This window comes from Suncus etruscus, chromosome 5 (genome assembly GCF_024139225.1).
Source record: "Suncus etruscus isolate mSunEtr1 chromosome 5, mSunEtr1.pri.cur, whole genome shotgun sequence".
In the NCBI taxonomy this organism is placed as follows: Eukaryota; Metazoa; Chordata; class Mammalia; order Eulipotyphla; family Soricidae; genus Suncus; species Suncus etruscus.
Window position 1 is genome coordinate 91,355,366 of NC_064852.1, and position 13,650 is coordinate 91,369,015.

The following is a 13,650-nucleotide window of genomic DNA, read 5'->3' on the forward strand; positions in this document are numbered from 1 at the left end:
CAAAAAAGAGTCTTTAGGGCTTTTTAGAATAGATGCCATTTACATATTAAAAAGAAATAAAAACAAAAAAGAAATTACTGTTGTCACAGTCATAAAATCAATTACAAAAACAATATTTTTAAACAGAAAATGGAGCAAATATTTTCCTGTTAGGAACTCTGCTATGAGGTCACACAATTTCAAGTAACTTTCTATGTTAAATAATATAGATAAATGGCATTGTCATTTTTCTACCCTACATATTCTACTCCAGTCCCTTTATTTTTCACTTGGTCATCTTCTAGGGTCTTATATATAAGACATGTGTTCTGCCATTTGAGCCACATCCTGACAATCCTGCTAATAACTCCTTTTTGTAGGGGGGAGGAAGGTAAGAATTATGTGTTTAATTTTCTACAGTCACAGCTTTGCTTCTTGGGGTTTTTTTTTCCCCAGACTAAAGATTATACTAAATGTATTACACTATGATGGGGAGGAAAGAAAGGCTCTACAAAATTAAAATACTACAATTATATTTTGTCAGCACCTGGAAATTCTAACTAGGTTTCCAAAAGCATAATAATAATTAATTCTACTTTACATATCTGAGATTTTCTTTTCTAGAATATATCAATTGAGGAAACAACAAAAAAGGCATTTAAGAAATAAAAATAGCTTTTGCTGGTGGCGGCGGGCGCGGCGAGGTCGCCATGAAGGCTTCGGGCACGCTGCGAGAGTACAAGGTGGTGGGGCGCTGCCTGCCCACCCCCAAGTGCCACATGCGCATCTTCGCCCCCAACCATGTGGTGGCCAAGTCCCGCTTCTGGTACTTCGTGTCGCAGTTGAAGAAGATGAAGAAATCTTCCGGCGAGATCGTCTACTGTGGGCAGGTGTTCGAGAAGTCTCCCCTGCGAGTGAAGAACTTTGGGATCTGGCTGCGTTATGACTCCCGCAGCGGCAGCCACAACATGTACCGAGAATACCGGGATCTCACCACGGCCGGCGCCGTCACCCAGTGCTACCGAGACATGGGTGCCCGGCATCGTGCCAGGGCTCACTCCATCCAGATCATGAAGGTGGAGGAGATCCCTGCTGGCAAGTGCCGCCGGCCAGCGGTCAAGCAGTTCCACGACTCCAAGATCAAGTTCCCACTGCCCCACCGGGTCCTGCGGCGCCAGCACAAACCACGCTTCACCACCAAGAGGCCCAACACCTTTTTCTGAGCTGCTGGGACCAAATAAACTTGGCAGTGTGTCAAAAAAATAAATTAATAAATAAATAAATAAATAAATAAATATAAAAATAAAAATAAAAATAAGGCTAAAATAAGGCTAAAATTCATGCACATTTTTTGTGAGGAAGTTCTTTGTCCCTTTTTTTTTTACAATCTGTTTACCTTATTTTATATACATTCCAACAAGCTTAGTTAGCATGGAAGAAAAAATATTGCTAGAGGTGGGCATACCAACCTTAAAAACAGCATTTTATGTATGCCAGATACAAATCAAATTACCACTAAGACCCAAAGAAAGAGAGAATTGTTAAACTGTAACATACAACATACATCTCTAGTGTAGCCCATCCCTAGTATAGACGTAATATCCAAAAATAAGATTGAAATGTACATTTTATTAATCTCAAATGTATAGTAAACAGAAAAGCCTATATTGCCTGATAACTCAAATAGGGAATATTTAACTCCACCACTCGGCTTAAATGTGTTGTCACAAATCCAGAGAGACCCCGAGAAAATGTACAAAAGGGAGAGAAGAACAAGTCTCTTCCTCCATTCCTGACTACAGATTTAGCTTTGGAACCCAGAGGAGAAGCCCAGTTAAAGTTAGCAAAGTTAGAGTTCACATCCTTGTCACTAAGAGGACTGCTTCTACGCAGTGGTCCTCAAACTACGACCTGCAGGCCACATATTGCATTTGTTCCTGTTTTGTTTCTTCACTTTAAAATAAGATATATGCAGTGTGCATAGGAATTTGTTCATAATTTTTGTTTTTACTATATTCCGGACCTCCAATGGTCTGAGGGACAGTGAACTGACCTCTATTTAAAAAGTTTGAGGACCACTGTACAGGGTCACAATGGCAGGTGAGGCTAATCTACATATACCTCTTGGCCTAGGAAATCTGTTCTCTCCCCCCAGTACCCCCATGAGCAATATTGGACAGGATGGTGGCAAAGAAGGATGATGTTCTTCTCTGGTTGTTGAGACAATCTGACAAGAGCAAGAAACATACTCCTGTTTACAAATTTGGTGACCAGTTGTCTTCCCAAGATGATGAATTATGGTGAAAACAGAAAGTCACATCTAATACATTTTGCCAATTGGCCTTTCAATATTGAATTGAAGTCTCATTTTTCTATCCACAAATTGACTCCTGAGTTAATTTAGTCATAGTTCCTGTGTTTCTCTGGTTCTCTCAGAAGATTCAGTCCATGAAAAATGGGAATAGTTTACAAAGATAGTATCATGAAAGAAATTTCTAATTTTTAGTGGTATCTTTGAGAATCTTTAAGTGAAAATCTTGGTGGTTGTTTAGATAATCTTCATGATCATTTGAGATTTGGTTCACATGCTTCTCAAGTATAAGAATTCCTTGTCCAAAATCCTTGAACTCTTAGTATCTGCTAATTAAGAAGCCACATAATGATGGCAATCTACTACCCAGGTCATGATTTGTCTATAAATTAGTTTTGACTATAATTTGACTTATAACTTAACTTATAGTCAATTACAACATCTTCATATATAAAAACTAGTATGGGTGAACACATTCAGAATTGATTTATGAACTTTATATAGTAACTCCCACGGTCTCTAGAAACCAAGATCTAATGCCTGGAAACTACTTGTTTGGAATAACTATACAGTATTCATGAAATTAAGTAACTGAAAGAGCCTATGACTATTGAGTGTAAACATATTTTAATTTGGCAGGAATCAGAAAATAGAAATCTTCCCTATCATTTTTTGATCAAATGCATTTTGAATATAAATAAGATGATGGAGCTGAATAATAAACACTTGCCAGACATTGAGACAACAGATTTTGTATTTAGTAAAGGATGGTAAAGGATCTCAACTTCTCAAAATTTGAAAGGTATTGTACTACCTGGAAGAAGCCTTATTCAGGGAATGTGAAGGTAACTGGAGCTCATAACTCCCCCAAAGGATCAGCAAAGGAAGATTTCCAAATTCTGAAGTGATCCGAGATCAGCAGCAGTGATGGCAGCACACAGTCTGATCTATCAAAAGAACAAATTTTGGCCTGCCAGCCCAGATAGACCCCAGGGCCTGGCCTCTCAAGCCAAGACTATAAAATAATCTCTCACCCATATAAAATTCCCTAAAACCTCTGGCAGTAGGGAAGACTGACAATGACTTAGGAAAGAAGAATCTTAAGACTACAAAAGGAACTATGATGAAGCAGTGCAAAACCCCTCCACCCCTTCACACTTTATGGGTGAAGACTGCAATTCTGCAGACCCAATAGTACTAATCCCCTATATCATAATCCTATATTTAATCCTCTCTAAAATAAAGTTCAGAGTGGAAATGCATAGGATGTTCAATGAACTCAAAGAAGCAATGAAATAGACTGTCATTAAAACACAGGATATGAGAGCAGAAATGAGAAAAATACAAACAAAATAGTCATAACTGAAAAACTGGGTAAGTAAAATGAAAAATTCATTGAAAGACCTCACTAACAGAGTAAAATCTGCTAAGAGATGAATTATGAGTTCAAAGATGATGTGCAGAAACCCTCCAAACTACAGAAGGTGGAAAAAAAAAGCCTAAAAATAAATGAACAGAAGATGGAAAAAGTTCTCAAAATAAATGAACAAATGACAACAGAGCTTTGGGATAAATTTAACAGAAAGAATTTAAGAATCACTGGGGTCCCAGAGAGCCAGGAAAGAATCTCAAAAGAAAACAAAAATGGTTTGATGTTTCCCTTTTCTCATTTCTTTCTGGAAGGAATAAAAGGAAAAAAGCCAAACCCTAGAAGATGGTTGTATGGTAGAATCAGGTAATGACTACATATGCATTTGCAGCTGTGTCTCCTCTAAAGAAACTACAGAATCTTGGGGCCGGAGATATAGCATGGAGGTAAGGCGTTTGCCTTTCATGCAGGAGGTCATCAGTTCAAATCCCGGCGTCCCATATGGTCCCCCGTGCCTGCTAGGAGCAATTTCTGAGCCTGGAGCCAGGAATAACCCCTGAGCACTGCTGGGTGTGACCCAAAAACCACAAAAAAAAAGAAAGAAAGAAAGAAAGAAAGAAAGAAAGAAAGAAAGAAAGAAAGAAAGAAAGAAAGAAAGAAAGAAAGAAAGAAAGAAAGAAAGAAAGAAAGAAAGAAAGAAAGAAAGAAAGAAAGAAAGAAAGAAAGAAAGAAAGAAAGAAAGAAAGAAAGAAAGAAAGAAAGAAAGAAAGAAAGAAAGAAAGAAAGAAAGAAAGAAAGAAGAAAGAAAGAAAGAAAGAAAGAAACAAACTATAGAATCTTGACTTTTCTCACAGCCATTTTACATGTGTAAAATAGAGTATATAGAATAGAGTATCAAGTAATTATAAAGAGTGTGGTGTAAAGATATAATAACAAAATGGTGCACATTATAATTACTAGTGCATATGTGCATATAATGATATTCTGGTGATATTATCTTTAGAAAATAATTTTAAAGGACAAATTAGAGACATATCAAAAGGATAGATCTAGAAAATACAAAGCGTGAAGATTGGTTGTGTCCTCACTGTACTTAAGTCATTTTCAGGCAGAGAGAGAGAGAGAGAGAGAGAGAGAGAGAGAGAGAGAGAGAGAGAGAGAGAGAGAGAGAGAGAGAGAGAGAGAGAGAGAGGAGGAGGAGGAGGAGGAATTTTTATCTCTGATTACGGCCAGAAGTATTAAGAGTTCACTACACTCTTGGTATTATAGATAAAACTCTCATAAGAATAAAATCATATCTTGCTGAAAAGAAGTTTTGTTAAGTCTATTTAACAGAATGTCTGAGACAGAAGTGGATTGCCAGATATATTTGGACCTTTTTGTTGAATGGAATCAATAGGCTTTGTGAAAGGAGGTTAGGTTTTCCTATCTAAATAGGTATCATGGATCCCATAATAGAACAGAGATTTGGATTACTTGGAACAGAAATTAGATTACTTGGATCTAATGTTAAGTTTAGAGATTGTTTATTATCAAAAAGAGCTGGGTAGGAGCAATAGTACAGCAGATAGGGTATTTGCCTTGCACATAGCCAACCTGGATTCAATCTCTGCCATCCCCTAAGCCTGCCAGGGGTAATTCCTGAGTGTAGAACCAGAAGTAACCCCTGAGCACAACCAGATGTAGCCATAAAAACAAACAAACAAAAAAAAGAGCTTAGTATAGGGTTCCGATACTGCTCTGTGCTGGGGTAAGGCTCCATTAAAAAGCCAGTGTGAGGTGCTGTTCATTCTCTGGTTGCACCAAACACAACCCCTAAACCCTCAGTGTTTAGGACTGCCCCCAAATTTCCAATTCCAGTGCCACAATAGACAATAGAATGTGTAGTCTTCAGAGCAGTGCACCCAGAAGAGCACCATAACTACTTTGCATATCCCTGACAAACAAAAAAACTAAAAATTATGTAAGGACTAAAGCCAGGAGAGTAACACTGTTCATCTTATGTGTGATCATTACACTACAAGTGTGCAAGCATTGGAATTAGATGTGTGATCGCTGGCAAGCAGTATGTAACCTCCAATCATCTCAAAAGCAACCACAGAAAGAAACCTCATATGGAGAAAAGATTTGTGCCCACTAGTGAAGGATGGATACTGGGGACAGATGAAATGGGTAAAAGGGATCAGTTGTGGGTGGCTGATGGAAGCCAGAGTTTTTTGCTGATCATGATATATGGCGTAGTACAAATTATATGTGTTTGATTATAATATCTTACACCAGAAATGTGCCATGTCATAAATGTTACCTCAAAATTTGGGGACTACTTCTGGCAGTGCTTGTTAACCATAGAGTGCCAGGGATCAAATCCAAAGTTATAGCATGCAAAGCTTGCTCTTCAGCATTTTGAGTCATTTCCCTGTCCCTCAAATAAATAAATGTTATTTAAAAAAATTTAAAAACTTTTAAATGAGTCCATATGCTACTGCTTTTTGTATACTAGAATATTTATTTCTTTCCATGACTCCTTCCAAAGAAAGATGGAGGATTGGAATGGGATGTTGAGATGGAGGCCTTGAGAAAAAGATGGGAGGAAATAGAGGCACTTTAGTGGCAGATTTGGTATTGGAAATTGTATACATGAAATACTACCATTGATAGTATTGTAAAACTATAAATCACAGTGGCTAAAATAAAAATGTTCTTAATTAAAAATAGGCTGGAGATTACCATGTTCAAACTGGGCCAGCTCCATAAAATCACTCTTTTCTTGAACTAGATATAAGCTGAGTTTATAAAAATCATGTGTACACCGACTTATGCAGCAGAAAGCTGATAATCTCAGGAGGAGAGGGTGAACCAAGCCCCAGCCCTGCTAAAGTCATGCCTGCTACCTCCATCACTGAGAATCACTGTTTTCCCAATGCCTCAATATCCCTCTACAATTTTCTTCAGGGACACTCAATCTGACCAAACTTTATGAACTCCAGTATTTGGACTGATAGCACCAGAGCTTTTTGGACCCTGGCAGCTAAGAATATACCCCTAAAAGCAACTATATATATATATATATATAATAGAGAGAGAGAGAGAGAGAGAGAGAGAGAGAGAGAGAGAGAGAGAGAGAAATAGTGCTTTGAAATTCTGGATAACTTTATAATGTTAATGCTGTCATCCCATAGGAACATACCAAATTAACAGAATAGAAGAATAGACAGCTAACAAGAGCTTACTAAACATTCTGCTATTGTATTTAGACTTCATTGGAAATGCAATAATATTTTACAAATGTGCTTGTTACTGTACTTTCTTCTTTCTTTTTATCTTTCTTTTCTTCCTTTTTATTTTTCTTTCTTTTCTTTTTTTAATAACTTTGTGCCACTTATCTGGAAACAAATGTATTATGATCAACTATGAAATGCATTTTCTTTAAATAAAGTAAAAAAAGGCAAGTTAAAAAGTATTACATGTGATATATGCTATTATTATGAAAATTTAAAAAACAATAGCCATTTATGCATTTCCTAATCATATATATTTAAGATATTTTATTTGAATATTTTTTAAATCAGCAAATATTATTTCATAAAATTTTAATGGAATCACAATAAAAAAAATTAGGGCTGGAGCAAAAGTACAGCAGGTAGGGTGTTTATCTTGCATCAACTATCCGGGCTCAATTCCTCAGCAACTCATATGGTCCCCCAAGCCCTTTTGAGTGATTCCTGAGTGCAAAGTCAGGAGTAAGCCCTGTGCACTTCTGGGTGTGCCCCCAAAAAATGATAAAAAAAATTAATATATGGGGCCGAAGTAGTGGCACAGTCAGTAGGGCGTTTGCCTTGCACACGCTGACCTAGGACAGACTGTGTATTGATCATCTGGCTTCCCATATGGTCCCTCAAGCCAGGGGCGATTTCAGAGTGCATAGCCAGGAATAACCCCTGAGCATCACTGGGTGTGGCCCCAAACCAAAAATAAAATAAAACAATATATATTATGCAGAAAAAATTAAAATCGTAAGTGTGCTGTGTCTTTAATTTGAAAATTGAGTTTCCACTTCTTGTTATAGTACTCCAAATATTATGCATTCTACCTTGACAATAAATAAGTAGACATATTAATTTCTTCCTATTTGTGAGGGTTCTCACATCAACATTTTCTTTTCCTTGAAACATATGAAAATACTTAGAATCTACACAGTTAGCATTCCTTGAAATAAGGATTGTAACACTGAGAAAGTGGCATTGGCCCTTCTGGGATTTTCTTGAAGTCTGCAGAAAACTATTCTGATAGCACCTGAAAGGTCAGGAGTGGATAGTTCAATTATAGTCAGAAGTGCTGCAAAGAAGATCCGCACCTAATTCTCACAGTGCTCATTACCACCCGCTTTCTGCCTTAGCAACTGCCATGTACTACTTCAAGCGTGTAAATGTTCTATGCAGAATGCTTTTTTGTCACAGCCTTGGGGCCCCTACGGCACAGACAGGGCTAAGAGAAAGTTAGTTTCAGACATTCGGGACTCCATTCCATAACTTTTCAAAACAGAGAGGTTTAATCATGCAACATAGAATGAATACAAATTCTGAGATATACTATGCAACCAAGAGTCGGTTAAATCATACGATCTTGTGAAGGCTGTAAATACCGCTCCTCTTTTTCCTCTCTTTATCGGAGTTGATTTGGTAGGTTGTTTTTCTGTGTAAATCTACAAAGTTATTCAGGGTCACCCATTAAATTAGGCCCACAAGTCCTAATCCTCCTTACCCATTATGCTTTTCTGAACTTTGGTCTGGACTTTGTTGCTTCAAATTTCCAGTCTCCTTTTATTCAGAAACACCATCCCTTCCACAAATATTTCTTGAACTCCTACTGTGTCTGAGGCACTAAGTGTACCCTGGTAGGTATTGCCTTTCCTCGTGTGGGTTAGCGTCTGTGGGAGTGACAATGGGTAAAGGAATAAACAGACAAATGCAAAGTGTGATACATGCTGTGAAGGAAATGAGTAACAAGAATAGTCAGACAAGGTCTTTCTTGGGTGATATTTAAATCCCATTCTGTAAAAGGTGAGAAGTGCCAGCGTTTTCCAGGAAGGGGCAACAGGAGGAATGTGCTGAAGACTTCCTAGTGTCACCAGACCCACAAAATAACAGTGCAGTTGATGCAGAGCCAGTGAGGGACAATTTTGGAAAAACTAAGCTGGAAAGAGGCTGAGGGTAACTCATTTACTTTTATTTTATATAGCACAATAAAAAGCTATGGAAAGATTTTAAGTGGATAAGTGACATATATCTAAAATGGGCCAGGGAGATAGTACAGGAGTGAAGGCACTTGCCTTGAATACAACTGACCAGGGTTCAGACCTACACCAAATATGTTCCTCTAAATACGAACCAGGAATAGACATTAGGCATGGCCCCAAAACAAAAACACTTCTGACTATTGTGTGGTAAATGAAGTAAAGAATGGAACCAAGAGTACAAGTGAGACCTTTGCAATTAGCCAGACTGATGGAGTAATTCTCTTAGTTTTGACTTCAAAGAGATGCTACAAAATAAACTCTAAGGAGCCAAAAAAAAAAAAAAAAGATAGTCCAGCAATTAAGACACTTGTCTTACATGTGGCAGATAGAATTTGATCCCCACCACCACATATGCTCCCCAACTCCTAGCATCACAAAAGAAGATAAACGCCAAGGCAAGTAAAAACTGTGTTGCTTGCAAAACTTCATGTAATATTTATAAGCTATATTCTATTAGTTAATTTTCCTTCGCATCAGTTATTCTGAAAAAACTTGCTGACTTGAAGAATTATATTGAGGACTAAATGAAGAAATTGATAAGTATGAAGCATCAAACACCATGTCTGACAGAGTAGGTATTCAATACATTTTATAGTTATTATCATTTTACATAGAGAACTTTCTTATGACCCATAAAGTCCCCCCCTTTTTTTTTTCAAGAACTGTCATTGTCTCCATTTACAAACTTGGTATGACATGGAGATTACCCATTGTTTAAATGGGTCCCTGTCTTCTTGCCTTTTCTTTTACATCTTGGAGTAGAGGTCATTTTTGCAAAAGAAAAAATAGTCTACTAAATATATAAAAAATCAATCAAAGCTTTTAAAATTCAAAGTGTGTACAGTGCCCTCCTGGAGTAGTTTTTTTTTCTGGCTAACATATTGAACACATTTTATATTCCTATCTCTGTGTATATGAAAATGGGAAAAATATTTCAACTGTGAATTTGTATGCTATTTAAAATTCTGTTTCCAACTTTAATCAATTGTTTACTGAACCCGACTTATATTTTATAAGTCAGTATTTGTCACTTAATAATAGTATATTTAAGTTTTATGTTATGACATTACAAGTATGAGGAATAAGGTTCAATTAATATTTTATTCAGGAGCCAGAGAGATAGCATGAAGGTAAGGTGTTTGCCTTTCATGCAGAAGGTCATCAGTTTGAATCCTGGCATCCCATATGGTCCCCCGTAACTGCCAGGAGCAATTTCTGAGCATGAAGCCAGGAGTTTCCCCTGAGCACTGCCAGTGTAATCCAAAAACCACAAAAAAAAAGCAAAACATTTTATTCACTAATATTTATAATTAAGGAATTAGCTTGTGCTGGTCAGCAAATGATTTCCCTTTACAATAGCTATGGAAAGAGTTTTTAACATCTTACACTGTTTCTTTATGCTTTATGTTTCTTTATTCTTAATTCATATTCAGTTTTTAACTGTATAAACAAAAAGGAATTTGGCCTGATTTTAAGAGGGAAAGATGAAATTCTGGATTTTAGCATATTGGGTGAGGACTATTCTGAGGACACCTGAAAGAATTCCTTAAATGTCTTATAGTCTAATCAGAATAGAAATAGTGACACACAGAATCCTAAAGTGATAGCAGTCTTTGGATTTTTTTTGCATTTTCTCTATCAACATATCCACAATCATAGAGATAGACCAATTCATGGTGCCAATTACGGGACCTGCTACAAAGGTAAATGTCATTATACCAATAAAATATAAATTGTGAATTCCTGTATAGAGAGAGATAGCAAAAAAATGTGGATTAAAATATTGTTGGTCTAGGCCAAAGAAATAGTAGGCGAGTACAGCACTTGCTTGTATGTAGTCAAGCTGGATTTGATCACTGGCATCCAATAAGGTCCCCTGAGCACTGCCAGGAGTGATTCTTGAATGTAGAGCTAGGTGTAACCCCTGAGGATCACTGGGTGTTGCTTAAAAACAAAGCAAAACAAAAAAATTATTAATTGCTGGAGAATCATCAACTAAGCAAGTTCAGGTTCTATTTCCCAGCACTGGTATTTTTGTAGATGGGGTTGGTGGTGGTGATTTATTTGTTTGGTTATTTGGGTTTTGTGTGTATAACACCCGAGATGGAATGCAGAACCCCACATATACCAGGTATGTGTTCCATTCCTGCGCTGCATCCCCTTAGACTTTCTACCCTTTCAAATAAAGAGTTCACTCTCATGTTGACATTTTTGAATCAGTATCTCTCAGGATATCACAGAATGCAGGTGAAATGTAGAATCCACATGTGCCGCAGGAACCACAGTTGTTTCTATCTCTCTTGAAAAATGAACTCCAAAAATGGATCAGAGATACTAGGCATAATTTTGCTCAGCTGCAGCATTCTTCAAAGGGAACTGGGATTCTAAATTGCTCACCTTTCCCAGACAAAAACTTGGAACACCAAACTGTAAAATACAAATAGTAGACACCACCTACAGGATTAGAAGATAGGGAAAATCAGGGGATGATGGCAAGTGTTCCAGTGTATCTAGTTCCAAGTATCTAGTTCGCAAGATAGAGTCCAAGAGCAGAGTAAGGACTGAATTGGGACTAACTGTGGTCAGAGAAAGTACAGAAGAAGGAAAAGTGTTTAAGGCAAACCCACCAGTGAGTGGTACCCAGATTCTAGATGAGAGGTTCAAGGCCTTGTTTCTATGTTTCTCAGCTTGGAGAAGGTGAAGATTGATTTTCACTGACCATGTTGGCTTTTTCTATAAGAAAGCATATCATTTTTTTAACAAAAAAAAAAAAAAAACGTCATATCTAACATATTTATCAACTATCTTTAAGGATTTTAAGAAATTTTTTTCTTTTTTGTGGGAGTAGGATTGAATTGCTGAGGGAAGCACAGGTACTCTGCAGTACTGGGGATTTGAATTTGCAGCCACATGCAAGGCAATGCCACTCCTCCTATACCATCTCTCTAATCTGCTTTTTTTCTTTAATAATTTAGACTTAAAAAGTCATCTCAGACTTCCAAAACCATGAACTTTTGGAATTATCTAATGCTCATTTCTTCATCTGCCCCTATATCTCAGCCTCTGACACTGGAGCTGATCTGGCACTGAGAAGATGATTATCTTTCTTGAAACAAATACCTTTACATTTTCACAAGAAGAATAATTTTGCCATGAATAATATTGAGTCCTTTGCAAGTCTTGAAAACTAAATTGGCTATACCCATTACCACAGAATTACTAATTCAGATGAATAAAGGAACAGATCTCAGAAAACATTTCATCATAATAAATGTTTTGTTGTTGTTGTTGTTTGTTTGTTTTGTTTTGGGGGGTCACACCTGGCAGTGCTCAGGAGTTGCTCTTGGCTCTATGGTGGCTCAGAAATCACTCCTGGCAGGCTCAAGGGACCATATGGTATGCCGGGATTTGAACCACCGTCCTTCTATGTCTAAGGCAAACACCTTATCGCTATGCTATCTCTTCGGCCCCCATAATAAATGTTTTTATACTGTTAGTTTTAAACTGACTAATTCCAGGGCAGTGTTAGGTTCTCAACAATATTGAGACAAACCCTCATTTATTGATAATAGAGAATGCAAAACTGGTATAGCCTCTTTGGTAAAAAAATAAATAAATAAAATTGGGGGCTTATTTCTTTATTTTTAAGTATTATATTTATTTTCAGTGTGTCAATATTTTTGTATTATATAATATTGAATTGTTTTATACAGTTGATAGTTTTTTTAGTTATTGAATTTTGGGGGGGGGGGATTTTGGTTTTTCAGGCCACACCCGTTTGATGCTCAGGGGATACTCCTGGCTAAGCACTCAGAAATTGCCCCTGACTTGAAAGACCATATGGGATGCCAGGGGATTGAACTGCGGTCTTTCTTTGGCTAGCGCTTGAAAGGCAGACACCTTACCTCTAGCGCCACCTCGCCGGCCCTCATGATTGAATTTTTTTTTTTACTCTTACAAGTTTATTCTCTTTCTGAGATGCCATTCCAATTTTACAGGATAAAAATTTAACAATTTAGTACAACTTCCTTAAAGTTTCATCCCCCACTAAAGCTGGAACATCAATAGAATTTATTAATGGAATAACATTTTATTTATGAGTTTTGAAATTTGATATTTATATAACAGATTTTTTTTTTGTTTTTGTTTTTTTTTTTTGGTTTTTGGGCCACACCCGGTGACGCTCAGGGGTTACTCCTGGCTATGCGCTCAGAAGTCGCTCCTGGCTTGGGGGACCATATGGGACGCCGGGGGATCGAACCGCGGTCCGTCTCCTAGGCTAGCGCAGGTAAGGCAGGCACCTTACCTCGAGCGCCACCGCCCGGCCCCTTATATAACAGATTACCAGTTCTCTAAAAGCAAACATCCCAAATTTTGTATTTTCTTCCATTTCTTTTTTTTTTATTGTAAGAGTTTATTCAAGAGACAAAATTGATTAAAATATTGAGGTAAACTGACATAACATAATATAGTAACATAACATAACATATAATTAATATAATATAATAGTACATGTAAGTCAAGGAACATTTCTAAATAAAACACAATTTTTTATCATAATGACTTATATATCTTTCACAGTAGTATTTTAGGTACATATTAACATTGAATCAGGGGAATATCCATCACCCCCAATGTTGTCCTCCCTTCATCCCTGTTCCCAAGCATATATCCCTTTCTTCCTCCTTTATCCCC

General features: G+C 37.2%; 1 protein-coding gene across 1 annotated transcript; it reads left to right on the plus strand.

The window, feature by feature from the left end:
* The first annotated feature begins 673 nt into the window (after positions 1 to 673).
* On the plus strand, positions 674 to 1,233 carry LOC126009146 (60S ribosomal protein L18a-like). Its single transcript, XM_049773518.1, has one exon. It carries the CDS (start codon positions 690 to 692, stop codon positions 1,200 to 1,202), a length of 513 nt encoding a protein of 170 aa, XP_049629475.1. The 5' UTR covers positions 674 to 689; the 3' UTR covers positions 1,203 to 1,233.
* The last annotated feature ends 12,417 nt before the right edge of the window (positions 1,234 to 13,650 follow it).